This window comes from Chelonoidis abingdonii, chromosome 2 (assembly GCF_003597395.2).
Source record: "Chelonoidis abingdonii isolate Lonesome George chromosome 2, CheloAbing_2.0, whole genome shotgun sequence".
Classification (NCBI taxonomy): domain Eukaryota; kingdom Metazoa; phylum Chordata; order Testudines; family Testudinidae; genus Chelonoidis; species Chelonoidis abingdonii.
The window spans coordinates 174,951,667-174,970,454 of NC_133770.1; the positions used below are offsets into that span (position 1 = coordinate 174,951,667).

Consider the following 18,788-nt stretch of genomic DNA (forward strand, 5'->3'; position numbering starts at 1 on the left):
CTAGACTGAAGTTCATGGTGTGATAGAAATTGCTGAAATCCTGGTGGAATTCCTCAAGGGCTTCTTTTCCACGGGTCCAGATAATGAAGATGTCATCAATGTAGAGTAGGGGCATTAGGGACGAGAGCTAAGGAAGCGTTGTTCTAAGTCAGCCATAAAAATGTTGGCATACTGTGGGGCCATGCAGGTACCCACAGCAGTGCCGCTGACGTGAAGGTATAAATTGTCCCCAAATTTGAAATAGTTGTGAGTGAGGAAAAAATCACAAAGTTCAGCCACCCAGTTTGGCATGTAACTAGTTCACAAAACTGTAGGGGGGAGTGTTGGGGAAATTCAGGGAGGGTGTAGGGAAATCACTGGGAAGCAGACTGGGTTCAATCAGCAAGAGAATCGGGTTTAATAGGAAAGGGAAGCAGACTGGGTTGAGTCAGTCGGGGTTCGGGTTTGGCTGGTGAATGCAAGGGGAGCAGACCGGTTCGGTCACTGTGAGGATTGGGTTTGGCTGGGGAGGGGAAGCAGATCGGGTTTGAGTGTGGAAGGGGGAGAGGGTGCAATCTGGGTTTGGCTGGGGGGCAGTGGGTGGGGTAGGAGTCAAAGAGCCACAAGGTGAAATGGGCACTCTCCTCTCCAGTTCTTGGCATGCAGCAGTGGGACAAGTGCAATTGCAACAGGGCAATGGGAGTGTGTCGCCTGCTTTGCCTTCACGAGTCCATCCTGCGCTGGGGCTGGGGAGTTGAATGCTGGGCTCTCGCTCTGGAAGGGGGTCATGGGGCAGGCAGGACTGTGAGGCAGAGAGTGCGCGGCCCTCATGGCAAGGCAGGGTTGGGAAGCTGGAAAGCTGGGGCGCAGGGAGATGGGTTAAAGCAGCTTAGCTGCCCTTCCATGGGAGAAAGCCCACTGAGCTGCCAGCCACGGCTTCCCTCTCATCTCTCCCCAGGGAGAAGCAGAGCCTCTGCCTGCAAATCCTGCAGCCCGCTCTCTGAGCATGCCATGCAAGCCGGACCTGCTGCACCTCACTGACAGCACAGCTCAGCCCCAGCAGGGGTCTTACACTTCCTGGCGCAAGCTGCTCCACTCTCCTTCTGGCTGCTGTGCAATCTAGAAGACAAAGGAGCTATTACTGTGTAAATGTACCTATCAACCCAGCAATCAAATCAAAGGACTTCGCTGACTTTCTAAAGTCAGGAGAGCAATTCATTGGGAGCGTGGTTCTTATCATATAGTCTTCTTTCCCTACAGTCTGCGATCTGCAGCCAGCGTCTTGACTGGTGGCAGCGCCCCCAAATCTTGGCACCCCAGGTGGCTGCCTAGTCTGCCTAGTGGTTGCACCAGCCCTGGGCCTAATCCACCAGATTTAGGGCAGCTTTGTGTTCAGGGGTGAATCTATGTATTTTGCTGCCCCAAGCATGGCAGGCAGGTGACTTTTGGCAGTGCGCCTGCAGGAAGTCTGCTGGTCCCGTGCCTTCAGTGTCCCCGCCGCCGAATTACAGCTGAAGCCATGGGACCGCCTCATGGCGACCGTCAGGCTGCCCCGCTGCGGCTTGCTGCCGCAGGAATGCACTTAGCGCGCTGGTGCCTGGAGCCGCCCCTGTTGGTGTTGGAGGATCAGTGAAAATATACAGCAGAGGTAGCCTCTGACAAATAGTGTCTTATCTTTCCAGGAGTATAAAAATGATAATTATATTTTATGACTAACAAAAATATTCTATGGATTGCATACTAATTAGTTATGCAAGATACCATTAAGCAATAGTATATCTAATAATTTCGACATAAGATAATGCCAGTGAGCGTTGCAACTGATTTATATTCCAGAACCTTGCAAGACACCACACCAAATATCTAGCAAGTTTCAAACTTCCTCTCTACAGCCAGGTAAGCATTTCTTCTACATGCGTTTACAGTCTTAGTTACTGTTATGATTTGTGAAGGGAATATTTGTAAGACCTTTTGCTATACCCAGTCCGTTTTAGGATTGCACAGATTAGACCAGCTGTCCAGAATGTTACATCCACAGTGGAGTGTGTGCCAGTGGTGCAAGGCTGGGGCTCAGGAGTCTATTCCTGACTCTGCCATTATATTCCGGTGTGACTGTGGACAAGGCACTTTGGCATCAATTTTAGATGTGAGTGCTTAAAGATAATCACTTAAACCCAGATTTAGGTACCTAAATAGAGAGCTTGATTTTCAGAAGCACTGAGTCCCACACATCCTGTTGGTTTAAGGTAAGTTATGATTCATTTATATCAATGTAAGAGCAAAATTTGGCTTGCAGAGTTTACACAAAATGTTGCAGGTGTCACCACTTTTCAAAGCATATCACATTACTACAGATAATCATCAGCTCTTGTGAAATGTGTAATTTGCCAGCTGTTGATGCAGGACTGCCCAGAGGGGGGACAAGTGGGGCAATTTTCCCGAGGCCCCGGGCCCCGCAGGGCCCCCCACAAGAGTTTTTTGGGGACCCTGGAGTGGGGTCCTTCACTCGCTCCGGGGGCCCCGGAAAACTCTCTCGGGGCCTGAGTCCCCGGAGCTTCTTCCGCTTGGGGTCTTCGGCAGCAATTTGGCGGCGGGGGGCCTCCGCTGCCAAAGACCCCAGGCCCCCTGAATCCTCTGGATGGCCCTGTGTTGATGATTAGAAAAGAAATTCTCAGAAATATTCTTACTTTTTCCATAACAAAGCATGCTGTACTAACGATAATACACAAATTTTTCTTCTCAACTTCAGATGTCAGTAATACTGTGCATATTTTTGAAAAGAGTCTGAGATGGAAACAAAATATTTAAGTTAAGACCATCATATAATGAAGAATGGAAGAGAACTGAACAGATCCAGTGTTCTGCCCAAGGCAGGACTAAGTATTATCTAGGTCATCCCTAACAGGTGTTTGTCTAACGCATTCTTAAAAACTTGGTGATGGGGTGTCAGTTCATGATCTGTTCCACCTTGCATTTTGCTGTGATGCTGAGATAACTATCCCAGACCCGAATAAAAGCTCTGTGTTGCTCAAAAGCCTGTCTCGCTCACCAATAGAAGCTGGTCCAATAAAAAATATTACCTTGCCCACCTTGTCTCTCTAATCCAGGGGTCGGCAACCTTTCAGAAGCGGTGTGCCGAGTCTTCATTTATTCACTCTAATTTAAAGTTTCACGTGACGGTAATACATTTTAATGTTTTTTAGAAGGTCTCTCTCTATAAGTCTATATATTATATAACTAAACTAGTGTTGTATTGTAAAATTACAGAGTTTTCAAAATGTTTAAGAAGCTTCATTTAAAATGAAATTAAAATGTTGGTCTCACACTGCCGGCCTGCTCCTGGTCTGGGGTTCTGTTCACCTAGGCTGGCAGCGGGCTGAGCGGGGCCTACGGCCGGGACTCCGGCTGGCAAGGGTCCGTCAGCCAGAACCCTAGACTAGCAGTGGGCTGTGCGGGCCTGGCGGCCAAGACCCAGAGGGCTGGGGGCAGAGGGCTGGAGTCAGGGCTGGGGCCTGGAGGTCAGGGCAGAGGGGGTGCTGGGTGTGGGTGGGGGTGCCAGAGTCAGAGCTAGGGTTGTGGGGGGCAGGGATGAAGGAGTCAAGCGGAGGGCTGGGTGTGTATGAGGGAGGTACAGGGCTCAGGACAGGGGACTGGGGGGTGTGCAGGGCTCAGGGAAGAGGGTGTGGTGTGTGTGTGTGGGGGGAGGTCTGGGGTCAGGGCTCAGGGGAGAGGGCTAGGTGACTACTCCCCTAAGAACTCCCAACCCCACTGTTCCTTGTCCCCTGACTACCCCCTCCTGGGACCCCTGTCCCCAACTGCCCCCAGGACCCCACCCCCTATCTAAGCCTCCCTGTTCCTTGTCTGCAGACTGGACTCTACCTCCTACCTGTCCCCTGACTGCCCAACCCTCATCCACACCCCACGTCCCCAGCCAGACCCCCGCGACTCCCATGCCTATCGAACCACTCCCTGCCCCCTGATAAGACCCCCAGAACTCCCGACCCATCCAACCCCCCCACTCCCTTCCTGCCCCAACCCCTCTCCACACCCCTGCCTCCTGACAGGACCCCCAGAACTCCCAACTCATACAACCCCCTCCCACTCCCTGCCTGCCCCAACCCCTCTCCACACCCCTGCCTCCTGACAGGACCCCCAGAACTCCCAACTCATACAACCCCCCCAGCTCCTTGTCCCCTGACCACCCCCTACAGAGACCCCGCACCCTCCTTGCTCCCGGTCCCCTGACTGCCCTGACCCCATCCACCCCCTGCCCCCTCATAGACCCCGGGACTATCATGCCCCATCCAACCCCCCCCCCCCCTAACCACCCCCTGGGATCCCACCCCCGCTGCTCCCTGTCCCCTGACTGCCCTCACCCCTTATCCAATCCACCCAGCCCTGGGCCCCTTACCATGAGGCTCCACACAGAGCTCAGTGGGAGCACACAGCCCCGCCCCTCCGGTTGAGCGGGGAGCATGTCTGCCTCCCCACGGACACAAACGCTGCCCCGTGGGAGCGCGCAGCCCCAACTCTCACAGCGCTGCGCGTGGCGGCAGGGCTCCAGGGGAGGGGAAAAGTTGGGGGAGGGGCCGGCAGCTTGCTGCGCTTGGCCCCACGTTCCGGCCCGGGAGCGCGGACCCCGCGGCTTGCCGTGCCGGGAGAGTGGGGCCATTTGCCCACCCTGTGCGCACGGCTATTCTTCTGCTCCCTGCCCCAGTGGGGGAAGTGGCAGGCAGAGGAGAGCGTGCCAGGCTGGGCAGGATTTTTAGTGGCACGCTGGAGTCTGGGCAGGCTCCAGCGTGCCATTAAAAATTGGCTCGTCAGCACGTGTGCCATAGGTTGCCTACCCCTGCTCTAATCCTTGCAGTTAGGAAATGTTTCCTAATGTTAAATCTAAATCTCCCTTGCTGTCATTTAAGTCCATTACTTCTTGTCCTATCCTCCTTATAACCATCTTTTACATACTTGAAGACTGTGATCATGTCCCCCCTCAGTCTTCTCTTCTCCAACTAAACAACTCAACTTTTTCAATCTTCCCTCATAGATCATGTTTTTTAGATGTCAAGTATCAGAAGGGTAGCTGTGTTAGTCTGGATCTGTAAAAGCAGCAGAGAATCCTGTGGCACCTTATAGACTAACAGATGTTTTGGAGCATGAGCTTTCGGGGGTGAATACCCACTTCGTCAGATGCAATACCCACTGATGAAGTGCGTATTCACCCGCGAAAGCTCATGCTCCAAAACATATGTTAGTCTATAAGGTGCCACAGGATTCTCTGCCATTTTTTAGATGTTTAATCATTTTTTTTTGCTCTTCTCTGAACTTTCTCCAATTTGTCCATATCGTTCCCAAAGTGTGTTGCTCAGAACTGGACACAATATTCCACTTGGGGCCTTATGAGCGTTAAGTAGAATGGAAAAATTATTTCTCATGTCTTTCTTACAAAATCAAAGGTGATGATGTATAACACAATTTCAGAAGAAGAGTGGATTAGCATTTGGAGGGGGAAAACCACTACATCATCCACTTGTGTAGTGAAGAAGAAAGGGGGACTCACATTCAAGTCTCTGCTCTAATGACTATTTAATTTGTACAAAGTGGAACAGCTTCAGTAGGAGAGACTCACTCCATAGTACCTGATGGCCATAACAACTAGTCTATCTCCTGATTGGTAAGAGATTCAGATTGAACGCTCTGTTCCAACCCAGGGAAAGGGGAGAATTGAACTGGGTCTCCCACATTCAGGTGAATACCCTAACCTTTGGGAAGAAGGGAGAGCACCACCACCTAAATATTAGGCTAAAGCTACAGCGAGGCAAGGAGGACACCACCAACCACTTAATGAATCTAACCTGAAAGTGTTTTTTTGGGCCCAAGCTCTGGTAAATTTGTGTCAAATGCACAAATAGTTTCAGGTCAACCAGGATTACATTTTTTAGCAGATAAACTATTTGTCAGAAAAACTTCACCCGCTTCTTTTTTATCAATTTGTGAAAGTCTTGAAATAGCTACCTGGGAAAATATCAAGAGTATCCCTTTTCAGAGTAAATGGAGATGGATTAGAATATAATCTTCCTCTCAGTCAATCCCAATTGGAAAATGAATTGCAATAAATAGACATCCACACATCTTACATAGTATATATTTCTTTTATAAAAGAATAAACTGATTCAGTCATATCTTACCACATATTAATCAAATCATTTTCTACCCATTGTCTGTTGTTGTTACCTAGACACCAGGGGTCAAATTGGGCTCTCATTTACACCTGTGTATATCTGGATTCACTCGTCCGAAGTTGCTCTAGCTATATCTGGGTGAAAAAGACAGCCTAATGTGGCCCTGATCACATACGAACAGAAATTGAAGCGTCCAATAATCCCTCTCAGAAAGCCTGATTTTGAACTCATACTGCTGTAAATCATGCGTAACTCCCCTCAAGTCAGATGGGGAGATGCATCAGTGTGTTTCATTGCTCTAAGAAACTGTGTTGGTAGAAGATTTTACTCATTGTAGTGTTGTACATTATCCGCAGAAGTGGAAAAAAAAGGATAGTCTCAGTTTCCTGAGTGGAGAATTAGAGATGAGGCTGTTTTCTTAATAGGAATTCTTTTTTTAAAAGTCTGTATCACAGTCTTCCTAGCACTTATGCCCATTTCCACCCTGAGGCTAGACACGTGTGTATAACTAACAAGAAAGCCACAGAAACCTTCTGATGCAGTAAGAGGTTGAGAAAAGAGACTGTTGAACTCTGTTGATTTGGTCTATTTTTTCCCTCTGCAGCTTTTCATTTTCACAATGAGCTCCATCAGTGAAGCAACTACCAAATTTTGTCTTGACTTTTTCAAAGTACTGAATGAAGATCGTCCATCTGGAAATATCATCTATTCTCCTCTGAGTATCTCAGCTGCCCTGGGCATGGTCCTTCTTGGGGCCAGAGGTAATACTGCCGCCCAGATACAAAAGGTAGGCGATAATAAGGCATTTGTTTTATTCCTTCATATTTATTCAACAGTGGCAGACTATTCCCACATGTAATGTCATCTTAGCGCCTCAAGGCTCTTCTTTTAACACAGAGCATTTTCCTTTTCCACATGTAATATAGCCTGCACAAGTAGCAATTGCCCTAGTTAAGGTCTCAAAGGCACTTTTATATTGAATGTAACTTTATGGAGTTTTTAAACTTTATGGAGTTGAAAATGTGCCTGGCAGAAGCTGCAGGCTGAGAACATTATAAACTGGAAATAACATTTCCAGTCCAAGAGCAAGAGGTTTTCCCTTTCAAGCCCTGATCCTGCAGACTGCTTCATACATGTGTGTCATTATACACATGAGTAATGGTACTTGGGTGTGTTATTGTTTGTGAGACTATGGCCTATGGTGCCACTTCACTTACTTTTTGTCTAGGCTGGTCTAATTTGGCCCATAGAAATGTTTCCAGCCCCTCACATTCACTTTACACATACATTTCTGTTGTAACGTTATCGTGCACTGCCTGTTGTGTCTGGTTTTAAAGGCATTTTTATTTGTTTTGTTTTGGTGACATTTTTGTGTTCTGCATTGTACCAAAGAGAGATACATAGAGTAAATGGTTATTTCAGGAATGTGTATCTCAGACGCAGGGTCCTTTTTGGTGCTGAGCATCAGACTTCCTAGTGCTGAAGTGTCACAAGTTTGGGTCATAGTTATAAAAATACAAATTGAACATCTAGTTTGGCAAAAGTATTAACTTATTTCAGATCCCATGAGCCTGTGTGAGTCAACTTTTTTTATCGGAAAATTATTTGTACTGCTCAAGCTTGGATTGCACAGGAGTTAGTACTAATCAAGGATCACGCATTATCAGTCTTTGAATAAATCAACTGCCATCATTAGAGCTTTGAGATGAATATTTTGCTGTGAAGGCTAGAAATGGGACCCAATACAGTCAGCAGATGGAAAGGGATCTGCAGACGAGAGGAATAAAATTTAAAAAACGCTCACAGGTTCGAATAATGCTGGCACAGAAGTCAATGGCAAAACTCATGTCCACTTAAGTATGGGCAGCAACTTACTCTGTATTTGACAAACAAACACTGGTATTTGTTGGAATTAAACCTAGCAAACTCTGAAAGCATTTCCATTGGTTTTCAGATTTTTCCTTTCATTTAGGTTTTGTAAAAAAAACTTTTATCCAAGTCCCAGTCCTGTGATATGATCCACTATTGCAGATCGGTGCATGCCTGCAGAACCCTACTGAATTTATTGCCCTACTGCAGCACAGTGTTAAAAGATCAAACAAACTGAATATTATGGGCAGAAATAGGAAGTGATTACCACAATCGTAGAAATATAGCTCTCCATTCTAGTGATTTTAAATAGTATTCACCAAATGGCTTGTTGATTTTGATGTCAATGGATGGACTGGAGCATCCAGTGATAAAAGTTGGGAACATTTTTCTTTTGGAAGCATGATGTACATCTCCAGAAGAAAGGACAGTAGGTAAGACAGACAAGTATCTGAATTATCTGTGACAAGTTTAGTTCCACAGATTATCATAAGTAAATCAATACAGTGTATGACTGTTGCAGTGTTACATTTCTACTTCAGGCACTTCACGTCCTTGAATTTGCAGAACATGAAAATCCAGGAACAGGGGGCTCTTCTGAAACAACAAGAAGTGATGACAATTCAGAGAGCAGTCGCAGACTACCTCTTCATTCTCGGTTGCTGGTATATTAGAACAAATGTTGGAACTGGAGAAACTTTGGGAAATTTGAATGAAAATTCAAAATTGGCAGATTTGAATCGTAACATAAAAATAGGGGGGGTACTGTGATGGTGGGTGACAGAAGGTATGGGGAGAACGATAAAAATGTACACAAGATAGCAAAAAGTAAGGTTTAGGGTTTTTTATTGAAAATATTGTACAATTATATATTTGATTTGTGGATGCAATAGTCATAACCGCATTTACATGTGATGAGTTCAGTTTGCATCATGTTATTTTAATGAGCTTCTACAATGATTGTGAGTGCATTTGCATGTATAAATCAGACATACAGAAAGCATTTGAAACTCTTCTATCCTGAACATTTTTCATTGTTCAACAAATTTTCACATGTGGGTGCTCAATAAGTAACGAGTAACATCCCAAGTAATAAGTAACATCCCAAAAGAGCCATGGATTACTTAGTCCTTATAACAGGGCTTTTGCACCACAGATCTGCACTGTCAGGAACAAGAACAAGTCAGAGAAGGCAAAACTAGCTTAGTTATTGAATCTGAATGGATTAATAGAACAATTATTAAAAAACAACAACAAAAAAAAGTGTCTGTCACTCCCAGCCTTCTTCAGTCAGAAATAAACTACTATTTGAAGGTTCCTGATGATCAGTGTGATATACCTGGAGGGATTCATTCCCAGTTTCATGACATCTTCTCAGCAATCAACAAACCCACCGCTTTTTATGAGCTGGCTATTGCCAACAGACTGTATGGAGAAAAGACATTCAGCTTTCTTCAAGTGAGTTGCATTGGGATTCACTTTAATGGCCTGTGAGACTGTTGGACAGATAGAGATGAACAACAAGGGCTTTGTTCAGTTGAGGTCCCATTTCCTGCTGACTTGTTGGGAGGTGTGTTCACTTAGACAGGGGGTGGAGTTGATCTTATGGTGGTACCGAATAGTAGGGCAGAACAGCCAATTATCTTAAAAAAAATCATGTGGTTCCAGAATAGAATGTTTAAGATAACTTTAAAGCCTTAGTTACAGGCTCTGCTCATTTCCCCTTGGTCACACGAGCATTGGAATCTGGTCACAGGAGCATTGTAATTAGGTGTGTTGAACAGCACTGAAAGCATAATTTCTAAGTGTTTAATATTATTATTTGTATTTTGGCAGTGCATAGAGGCCAGGGTCGCATTGGGCTAGACACTGTACAAAACATAAAAAAGAGGCTATGTTATGTAAGCCTGTCCCTCAAAAGGTGTTTTATACAGTACACTGTTACTCATGTTTTCCTTCAGCTTTGTAACTATTAAATTACTTCCACATATCAACAGCAAAATAAAGTTCAAAGGGTGGCTATAATAATTAAAAAAAACTATTTAATCCTGGCACCAGCTTACTCAACAGATATATATTTGGAGTTATAGCTGGTTAATTGACCGACAAAATTAAGATTTAATGCTTTCTATTCTCGTTAGCACCATAGAAGTAACACAGTGATTGGAAAGTGAGCTAGAATTATTCTGGCTCATACATTTTCAGTAGAATTACTAACTATGTTCTAATATGAATTATTCCTCCAGAAGGTTTCATGCTGCATTTTTAACCAATTCATTCCATGTTATTTACAAGATCTTATCATTTGATTTGTGTGAAATTTCATATGCCCAAAAACTGTCCACAAATCATCTTTCAAAATTTACTTCTAGTTTTAAATTTCTTGTGGATTGCAGTCATCTTTAGTTATGTTGGCTGATGGGAAAAATGAACATCGAACAATGCTTCAAAGACATTCATGAATTACATATAAATATATAGTCAGTGACACATAGGTTAGATAGGGACAGAAGTGGCCAGAGACATACATATCTCTAGGATAAATTCAGAGTTCTAGCAGTAGAACCATGAATTTAACAGAAAGACCGATAGCAGGTTCTGTTTCACTAGTTTTTCCTAGTTTGCAGTCCACTCAAAATGGAAAGTAAAATTGAGAGACCTAACCACTGGCTGCTGCAAGAGGAGGCAGCTTTATCAGATCTGGACACCCACAGAGTCGGCTCCTATGAGCAGAACTCCAACCAAAACATGCAAGCTTCCCTCTGGATTATAGCTAGTGCATTTCCCCCCACACCCTCCGGCCATATCTTTTGGAGCTGTAGTTTAGGCATTGTCAGCAGGGTCGGATTTATACCTTATGCATTCCTAGGCACAGCATCTTCAGTGCTTCCCCTGCCTACAGCTGACCTCTGTGTTGCACACGATTTTAGAGACGTATGGTGCCCCCTAGAATGTTGAAAGCAGCAAAGAGTCTTGTGGCACCTTATAGACTAACAGACGTTTTGGAGCATGAGCTTTTGTGAGTGAATACCCATTTTGTCGGATGCATCTGATGAAGTGGGTATTCATCCACGAAAGCTGATGCTCCAAAATGTCTGTTAGTCTATAAGGTGCCACAAGACTCTTTGCTGCTTTTACAGATCCAGACTAACATGGCTACCCCTCTGATCCTAGAATGTTGGTGCCCCTAGGCACATGCCTAATGTGCCTAACTGGAAATCTGGCCCTGATTATCGGGGTTTCTGGGCTTTTCGTTGTGCACGGTTTTGTGTGACTCAGATCCCTCTCTGATGTCCACATGCACTTCGGTGCCGGTCTGAGTCTCCATGGCTCCAGCTTCCACTGTCAGGGGTTCCACCTGCTCCTAGGCTGGAGCCAGCAAGAAGCATCCTTCCTCCTCAGAAGTTAGCACAGACTGAACTGGGGTGCTCCTTTTTATACTAGTGCTCCATCTAGAGCATGCCCAGTAGGGATGTGGGGGTGTGGCTTCCTCAGCCTACAGTGAGGTGTTAACTCTTCCCCATCCAGTGTGAGGTGAGTTCACCCCATCACAGACTGTTTTATTCAAACTCTCCAAATCTATCAAGACCTTTGCCTATGCTATGCCCAACTGATCCAGTTCATTCTGCTAGTCCACCCTATTTCTAGGATATACAAAAACACTTTTGCAGTGTTGCAGAACTGAAAAAACAGGAACATTTTATTTTATTTCGCACGCAGTCTGAGAGAGAGAGAAACCTGTTTTCTGATGTATTGTTTTGACATTCTCTCTTTTGGTACAGCAATACCTATCCTGCATACAAAAGTTATACCAGGCAGAACTGGAACGAGCTGATTTTCAGAATGCTGCAGAGGAAACGAGAGAACAGATAAATTTGTGGGTTGAAACCTTTACAAATGGTAAGGACAGGTCAGCTATTGGCTGCTATTACTTGATATTTAATTGCTTAAAGTGTACAAAGTACTTAAGAACCTAGAGGAGAAAAATGTTTCCTCATAATTGGAGCATGCCCAGTATGAGGCTGCAGTGGCAGCTGTCCACAATTTGACCACTTGAGTGACCTAGAGCTAGATCATTAATTCCCACAGAGAACACATAATTGAGGAGAACAGAGTAGCTAGCAGACTCTGGACACTAGTACAACACCCATTGAAATCAAAAGGAATTCTTCTGACAACTTCAGTGGGTGCTGGATGAGACCACCTGTGTGTCTGATTGCATGGAGTTTAAGGAACTATCAAATCAGATGCAAGAGGTATTGTGGGCAAGTAGTGGGGACCTTCTGAAAGTACCTTGATTTATGAGCTCCTATACAGATAAGGTAAATGACAGCATCCTACTTAAAATTTGATGTGGAGCGAAGCCTAGTCAGGAGAAATAAAGAATAAATTGGCTATTTTAGGAGACATCTGCTCTCCATTGTACACTTGAGGCACATCAGTGGGTCAGTCTGGGGAAAATCATAGTAACACTGCTTGGGTTCCACTAGTTCTGTGAACAGATAGAGGAGTTCAGGTTCTCAGGGCTATCAGTTAAATATCTTCCATGCGTGTCCAGTATCATGTATATATTCTTACACCCAGCTACATACAAGCACTAAACATCATAATTATTACAACAGATAAATGGAACTAATGTTACCGATCTGCCAAAACAAACTAATTTGCCTCCCTTTCTTTAAGGTAAAATCAAGGATGTCTTTGCCCAGGGCACTCTTTCTGCTCAGGCTATATTAGTCCTCGTGAATGCTGTCTACTTCAAAGGGAAATGGGAAATGGAATTAAAGGAAAAAAACACCAAAGAAAGACCTTTTCAGATTAATGAGGTAGATTACAGAAGTACACATCACATCATCGATCCTATTACTTCACATGCTTGGCAGACTATGAGGCGCATTGGGGGACATGGCCCTTTAAATGTAGGGATCCATTATGGCCTAGGGACCCGCTCTGGGGTGGAGAGGAACTTTTTCCCAAAGCTTCGGCTAGGAGAGTGCATCATGCCTGACACTGGTACAATGCCTCACATAGCCACCTGGGGCACAGGGGCAGCCAGTGTATAAGAAGCTGCAGCATCTGCCCCCTCATTGGCCTGTCAGCTCTTCTGGCAGGAATGGAAGTGTTCAGGACATAGCCCCACTTTCTCCCCATCTTAGGCACCAAGTTCCTCTGTACTCTCCTCTGCTTGACCCCCAACTCTGCCCGAGGTCTGCCCCCCCTGCACCTCTTCCTCCAAGCCCCACCCCACTTCTTTCCATCCTTGCTCAGCCCTCATCCCCCAACCCACTCCACCTCTTCCCCCAAGGCCCCAGCCTGCCTCTTCTGGTCCCTCTCCCTAGCATGTCCCATCCCTGCCCATTCCCCTCCTTCCAAGCGCCTCCTGCGTACTGCAAACAGCTGTTCCACAGCATACAGGAGGTGCTCGGATAGAGGGGGAGGAATTGATCAGTGGGGCTGATGGTGGCTGGGAGGTGCTGGGGAAAAGGAGGGGTGGCTGCTGGTGGGTGCTAAACACTGGCTAATTTTTTTCCATGAGTGCTTCAGCCCAGGAGCTCCCATGGAGTTAGTGCCTGTGCTCCCCATTCCCTTTGGGGTTGCTGGTGCAGTTAGGTTTAGTTCCTTTGTATAGTTTTGCACTCAGAAGAGCAAAGACTGACAGGCTCCTGAGCAGAGGCCTAGCGTAAAGATGCACCTTGTACCTTCCCCCACTATGTACCTAATTTGGAGCAATCCACAGTCTGGTGTCTAATAATTTTCTACATAGACTTTTAACTGGTTTGCTTGTATTCAGACCTACAATGAGTTGTTCTGCGGCAACATTTACAATGACTGCCACCAAGAGGTCCATTTAGTCTGTGTTCAGTTTCCACATTCTGTCACCAGATTGATCTCCTTCTTCATTTTTCTCACTAAGGTTAAATATTGAAAGTGGGAAATTTTTTTAGTTTACATTCTTTACATTGTCCCTGTGTTATTCCACCACATGTTGTGTGGTCAATGAATGTAATATAGCCAGCTTCCATATTTGCTTCAATTCAGTTTCACTTTCTGTTAATCACACATTAGTACAATGTAGCAAAAATACGTTGGCAACCGTGGGAGGGAAACATTTGTTTAGCTAAAGAAAAATTGTTCTTAGTGGAATTTGTTTCCATTAAATTGTTTTGTAGGTAGCTGTTGCTTTTAGGTTTTGTAAATTTCTGGGTCAATTTGACCTGAGAACATGCTTTTATATCAAAATTTAAATTAAATGAAAGATGAAAACCTGTAGTTTTATTGTCCTTAGCATGGTTCTCAAGCTGGACAACCAAGCTGTGACACACACTATCAGTTGCAACATCTGAAAGTGTTGGTCCTAGGAAATAGTGTTAACTGTTCTTCTAAACCTTCTATTCATCTTACGGGCACAGGGAGACAATAAATGGTATCTCAGCTTTAAAGGGGCAGGGGAGAAGCAGCATGGTGGAATCCTGGATCATGGGAATGGGCTTTATAGGGTTTCCTAGTCTCCATGTTTTCATACCTCACACTGACCCCTTTCCCTTGATGCAGAGAGGGAGAAAAAACTGTTGTGAGATGTTTGAAGGGGTTTCAAGAGGACTTTATACCTTTCACTAGAAGGTGCTAATTTGCCCTAAACAACCACTGCAGCATTTAGGTCCAAGTGAAGATGTAATACAAGGAAAAACATTTAAATACAGGAGGATACATTGTATGTATTTCATTTGATACTAATTGTCATTGCTTTCAGACTACAAGCAAACCTGTGCAGATGATGTACCAGAAGGGCAAGTATAAAATAGCTGCAGTAGAGGAGCATGATTGTCAGGTGCTTGAACTCCCATACAAGGGTGGTGACCTGAGTATGTATATACTGCTGCCAAAAGACTACACGGATCTAACACAGGTAAAGTTGCCCATGATGAGATGATTATCTTATAACCGGAGTATGAACATAGCAATGACTTGGTATCTCTGATCACCTGGACAGAGAGTATAGGAGAAAATTAACTTTCTCCTCCTTGCAGAGTATGCAGCATGTTGAATAGTAAATCTGAAGGCAGGCTGCTTATGCTGTTTCTGTGTCATTGAATGTTCAGAAAACAATTAGCCAGCCATTTTATTCTCCAAATAGGGCACAGTGACAATGTAATTAATAGCTAATTACACAGTTAATACCCACACAGACTAGTCTTAAAATGAATGAACAATAAATGCAAACAGTATAAGTAACACATCGGCAGGTCCACAGAGGCTGTCTGCCACATATTGGTGCCAGACTTAACATCTGATCCAGCCCCCTAACCCTTCTTCCATACAATTCAATTGCAAAACACCCATTGACTTCACTGGTGCAGGATCAAGTCCCTTAGCTTTAATGGTAGAAGTCAGAACACTGAGGTTAAAAGTTTCACCATTGAGTCCCACTGGTGAATCAGCATTGTGGTCATTATATTTACCTTGATTATAGAATCTGATTTTCTTTTTTCCAAACACTGCATAAACACTTATTTGGAAATCTTTAGGGTACAGCTAAAGGGAGATAAAAGCCCTGTGGGCTAAGGGGCTAAAAGGTGCTGTGCAGACATTGAGGCTCAGTCTGAAGTTGAAGCTCTGGGACACTGAGGGTGGAGGGTCCCCGGGCTTGGGCTGGAGCCTGAACCAAATGTCCACAAAGCAATTTTTCAGCCCTGGAGCCTAAGCCTTATGATCCTGAGTCAGCAGACATGGGCCAACCGTGGGTTTTGGGTTTTTTTATTCTCTTTGTAGACATACCTATAGTGAACGTCATGCTACTGACCTCAGTAGCATTCTAAGAATCATGCCTGACATGGTTACCACAGTGTGAATGAAAGTCACTTTTCCAACTTTCTCACACAGTTCTGTGTCTTGTTGATATTTATGCGTAACCACAAGATTCTGATTCCCATGTATCTTTATACCTGTAGCTGGAAAAGGAACTTACCTATGAGAAATTAACAACTTGGATCAGCCCCTATTATATGAAAGAAGATGAAGTGGAGGTGTCTCTTCCTCAGTTCAAAATTGAGACAGAAGCTCAACTCAACCAACATTTGAAAGCTTTAGGAATAACTGATGTGTTTAGCCATGAATCAGATTTATCTGGAATAGCAGAAGCAGCTGACCTGTCTGTCAGTGAAGCTGTCCATAAAGCTTATATAGAAGTCAATGAAGAGGGCACTGAGGCAGCAGCTGCAACTGGAATTGGCATAGGTGTGACCTCAGTCATACGACGTATAGAATTTGTGGCTGATCACCCATTCCTCTTCTTTATCAGACACCAAAAAACTGAATGCATTCTCTTCTTTGGTAGATTCTCGTCTCCTCAAGAAAATTTCTAATTAACATGAATGAGATTCTGGACCACGGAAGCATGATATGGAAAATACAATGGAAATGTTTATTTTCATGATTTTTCTCTTTTCCTTCCACTGTATCTAGCCACTGACTCCACAGTTATATACTCATGGCAGGACTCATGTGACATTCTTTTGATGAACGAGTCCTACATTGTCTGTTGTTTCTCTCACAAGCTTGCTTATGGTTCCTACTTAAAGAATGTCCCACTCTCTCAGCAGCTGAGGAAGGGCACCTATGCTAAGTCCCAGCTCAATAGGAATCACGTTGAACCAAAGTTTTGATAATCAGTTGTAAAGTAAAGAGCTATGAATTTTCTTAATCATCCTGAACTGAATGGGTATCGACACAAACATTGACCAAACACTTGCAGTGGAGAACCTAGCCCCAAGTTGCAGCAATGTAATGTAAGGATCAGTTCTCAGTTATTGTCATTGCCCTTCTGCCACCTGTACTCACAGGGAGTTGTGCTTGCTTCACAAGGAATCCTGCTGAAGTGAGTAGGACTACCGTGGAGGAAGCACTGCTCAACATGATATGGAACAGAGGGAGAAGGGAGAGCTGGAACCGTCTGACTTCTTAGTGCTTGAATATAAAGTTAACACTGTCCACTGATACAAATGTCTACAGAGAGGGTGTGAATTAGGGATGCTGTGGGAACTTTGTACTTCCTGACACCTGCATTGATAATTAACACAAATGTTGCTGTGATCCAAGAACCTCTTAATACCAGCTGGCAAGGGGGTGGAGAGGGCTCCAGGGTTCTCCTGATTCTCGATCAAAAGAATGTCACATGAGGTCAGAAATAAGAGTCAGTGTTGCACTCTTCATCAATATTGTTATGAAATGTATGTAAGGATACTATGTAAGGAGTGGTGTATGTACACAGAACATATGTTTTTAAAGTCTGTGTCTAAGGGTTGGTCACCAGCAAAGGTAAAAAACAGGTTTTTTTGTCATACATGAAATGTTTAGTCACCTACAAATTTACATGTAAATTGAGTGTTGTCTCATTCACAATGGGTCTCCTATCACTAATCTGAACTGAATGCAAATGAAGGATTGTGAGAACTTCAGAAAGGAACTAAAAGGAAGAAAAGAGCAGGGAGGGAGAACCTTATCTTGAGTTGCACCTCAAAGGTTTGTTCTACTATATTTGCAGGGCAAAGAAGATGCCCAGGCATCCCTCAGCTAGGAAGCAAATGGACAGCAGATTTGCTTCATGAACGTGGGATCTCTGCCAGACTGGGCTGAAAACACTGGAGAGAACTTTGGGTGAGATAAGCTTCTTTAGCAGGAAGTCAATCTGTTAGCTGTGTTTAGCTAGTCTATAGAAAGAGCGTTACTTTGCTTTATATGTAACCATTTGATTCCAAAATTCTTGCTCACTATTACTTGAATCTCTAGTCTTTGATAATAAATGTATTCTTCTTTTCACTATAAACGTATCTAAGTGCTGTGCTGAAAAGTAAAGTGATGATCCTGAGTTGAATCTTAGAAGCTAGTATGTAATGTTTCTTTGGAATGGCAGGCCTGGTAATTCTGTGAGTGTTCAGTGGATCAGGGACTGGAGACTGCAGGGAATGCTCTGAGGACTTGAGGGTTGATGCGTGTTCATCACTACTTCTGCAGAGAGAACAAGGGCTGGAAGGCCGTGCTTGTGTTGCCAAAGGCTGTTGGTTTCAGGGAGCTGATCCACAGTAGGCGCAGACATGACTTCTTCACACTAAGGGCAGCTGGTGGTGAGGTGCCTCATCACCCTGGGTACCCCTAGGGAGCGTCACAGTTGCATTAGCCCTTTTAAAAATCATTTAATTGGTATAATTTAACTAAGTCCAGTTGTTTGCCACCAGCTACAGGTTTCTTCCCCTTTTTCTTTCTCCCTAAAGCCCTTTTCTACTCTGGGTTTCCTCCCTTTATAAAAAGCACCCACATTCTCCACCAGCTGAGACTCATCTTTAACTGGTCCTGGCCTGCACTCCATGTGCCATCACCTGGGTGTATTGATCTTTCAGGCCCAGATTAACCATTTCATTACCTGTGTGTAGTAAACATCACATCACACACCACTGCTTTCTTCAAAAAGAGCAGTTTAGTTTTAGGATCATGGAGTCTTCTCATCTTATTGCCCTGTACATGGTACATGAAACATGATGGCAATGGTCAGTCTAGAAAGAGACAATAAGGAAGAGTGTGTGATTAACAGGCCTACAAAGCAGCACCTAGAAAGAGAGGAAACATGCAGCATGCAGATAGTCAGAAGAGCAAAAAGGCTGCCAGGCATTCAAGTGCCATACTTGCAGCTACACCAGTAGATTGCTTCCATTCCAGGCAAGTTGACTAGAACACAGAGGCTGTGTCTACACTAGAAACACTACAGCT

The 18,788-nt window shown here is 44.4% G+C and overlaps 1 protein-coding gene across 1 annotated transcript; it reads left to right on the forward strand.

The window, feature by feature from the left end:
• Nucleotides 1-1,819: 1,819 nt before the first annotated feature.
• On the forward strand, nt 1,820-17,907 carry LOC116832011 (leukocyte elastase inhibitor-like). Its single transcript, XM_032792404.2, has 8 exons — nt 1,820-1,875; nt 6,763-6,945; nt 8,570-8,692; nt 9,342-9,485; nt 11,810-11,927; nt 12,711-12,853; nt 14,779-14,934; nt 15,977-17,907. Exons 2-8 carry the CDS (start codon nt 6,778-6,780, stop codon nt 16,388-16,390), a joined length of 1,266 nt encoding a protein of 421 aa, XP_032648295.1. The 5' UTR covers nt 1,820-1,875; nt 6,763-6,777; the 3' UTR covers nt 16,391-17,907.
• Nucleotides 17,908-18,788: the final 881 nt, after the last annotated feature.